The sequence below is a fragment of the Plasmopara halstedii genome, assembly GCF_900000015.1.
Source record: "Plasmopara halstedii genome assembly, contig: Scaffold_2223, whole genome shotgun sequence".
NCBI lineage: Eukaryota > Oomycota > Peronosporomycetes > Peronosporales > Peronosporaceae > Plasmopara > Plasmopara halstedii.
In genome coordinates this window covers 1-2,069 of record NW_020189131.1, presented here as the reverse complement: position 1 = coordinate 2,069, position 2,069 = coordinate 1, and the positions used below count along the sequence as shown (strand labels likewise).

The 2,069-nt window shown below is 39.9% G+C and overlaps 1 protein-coding gene across 1 annotated transcript; it reads right to left on the bottom strand.

Moving 5' to 3' along the window:
* Positions 1–109: 109 nt before the first annotated feature.
* On the bottom strand, positions 110–2,042 carry PHALS_03387 (hypothetical protein F442_13666; the record flags this gene model as incomplete). Its single annotated transcript, XM_024717591.1, has 5 exons — positions 110–138; positions 198–1,100; positions 1,161–1,606; positions 1,675–1,855; positions 1,937–2,042. The coding sequence occupies 5 exons, from the start codon at positions 2,040–2,042 to the stop codon at positions 110–112; spliced, it is 1,665 nt and encodes a 554-aa protein (XP_024583074.1).
* Between the last annotated feature and the right edge of the window lie 27 nt (positions 2,043–2,069).

Below are 2,069 nucleotides of genomic sequence, written 5' to 3'. Positions count from 1 at the left end.
CCATCGCAGTAATTTAAAAAGGATGTAGATATTGTTCAACAGATCTTGAGAAATTATTAAAACTCGTCGGTACACTTCGGAAGAAAAGTTAGACCGCCAAAGCAAAGGTTCAATCATCGCTTCGGCAAGCAATTGCCGCTGTCTCTCAAGAAATTGTGGCAATTTTGTCATCAAGACTCGCCTCACATCTAAAATACTGACTTCATCCATCTCCATGACGCTCGAAAGGTGATATTTAAAAATCACATCAAAAACCTTTTGATGTAGGTGGAGTGATTCGGCAATACTGTAGCGTAACATTGATACTGCGCTTCTCGGAAAAATTAAAGTCTCCACAGAGATAAAGATGACAACAGCCACTGATGTTTGTGCGAGACTGGAATAAGAAGCAACAGCAATAGAGTTTGTATTGTCGGATCCGTTCGGATAACAAATGTCAGTTTGACGTAGTAGAGTATCCGAAGCAACAAATGCCGCCACCAAACCACCATAGCTTCCATACCCTTGTCCAAAGTATACATACATACACATTGTAACCCAGATGAACATCACCATGTTAGATAGGAGAATGCTCAAGGCGATAGGATCGCACATTTGTACTAAGAAAAATTTTAAAACTGAAGGGACAACGCTTCCAGCGACAACTCCACCCACACGATTCACCGTCTTCCGAAACGAGCTGCCAATAGTTTCACACATAATATACGCAATTGTGGATGGGACGGTTGCACTAAATCCGTAGACACCCACACTAAATGCTACTCCCAGCATTATCGCGGCAGTAATTTTAAAGGCATTTATCCACACCAAAGGATTGCGATAATAATTCGGGTTAACAAACTGTTTCAGTGAATTTCTCATAAAGGACCGTACTCGATGCCTATCGTCGTATTTTCGACTGTTGTATGCATCCTGAAAATTCACAAGCGTGCTGCAAAATGAGTTTAAAGAGAAAAGGAAAAAGCTCAGTGGCATATTCCCTTCTACATCCTTAAATGTCACCAATTTCTCCTTCAAAATCTGCTTTTGAATCTGATGAAAGTTGCACAATACCATATCCATTTCATTCTCGAGCAAGTTCAAGGACTGAAGCTCAAGATCTAGAGCAAAAAATAACATTAAACGCCGAATTTCAATGTACATACCAAAATGAAACTTACGAGGAGAAAGAGCATGGACTTTGCTTGAAATGTCAGAAATCAGATCGTTTAGATGCGACTGGATAATGCGAATTTCTCGCATTAATACATTCATATAAACTGCATGAACTGAACTGTTATGATCCAACCGTAGACTAGAGCAGAGAGTACGAAGATCAGCAATAAGGGACCCTATGAATCGAATATACGTTCGACTCATAACCCAATTAAAATGAAGAGGATAGTGTAGACCAAAGCACTGCTCCCACCACGCATCGTCTAAAAGTGACATCATATGACAATGTCGTGCTTCAACGTCGTCAAACTTCTGTTTTAATCTGCGCTTGAAAAATTTCAAACTCCCAACATCATTGTTCTTCAAACAGTATAGATCAACAATAAGATTCAGCAATTCCAATAGCTCGGAAGGTGCTTTTTGAGAGTTATCACGTAGCCGACTGATGGCACTAAAAAGCAGACGGAGGTAAAACATCTATATCACAATCGTTATTTTCTCAAATAGTTGTATACTTACAATATTGGATAAGGAACACACATAGAAGCAACCGAAATAAACGCGCCGAGAACGCCTACCATCGCATACACCTGCAAGTTGCGCAATATGTTGCTAGTAGCAAAGAGTTGTTCATCAATTCCTTTCAGTTGACCAGGATTTAAAGGATTAGCAGGATTAGCAGGATTGATGATTGTCAAAGCTAAGCGCACATACAATGAAAACACAAACGTGCATTAACAAATACGTTTTCACAGCTGAATATGTCTAATAAAAAACTTACTAAAGTAAGCGTTGGTACCCAGCGCATACTTGCGTGTGTTGATATGGAAGGGCAAAACCATCAGGACAGTCGTAAAGAGAACAATCCATGGCAGCGTCGTATACATATTGGGTACATTGATCCAATACGCACC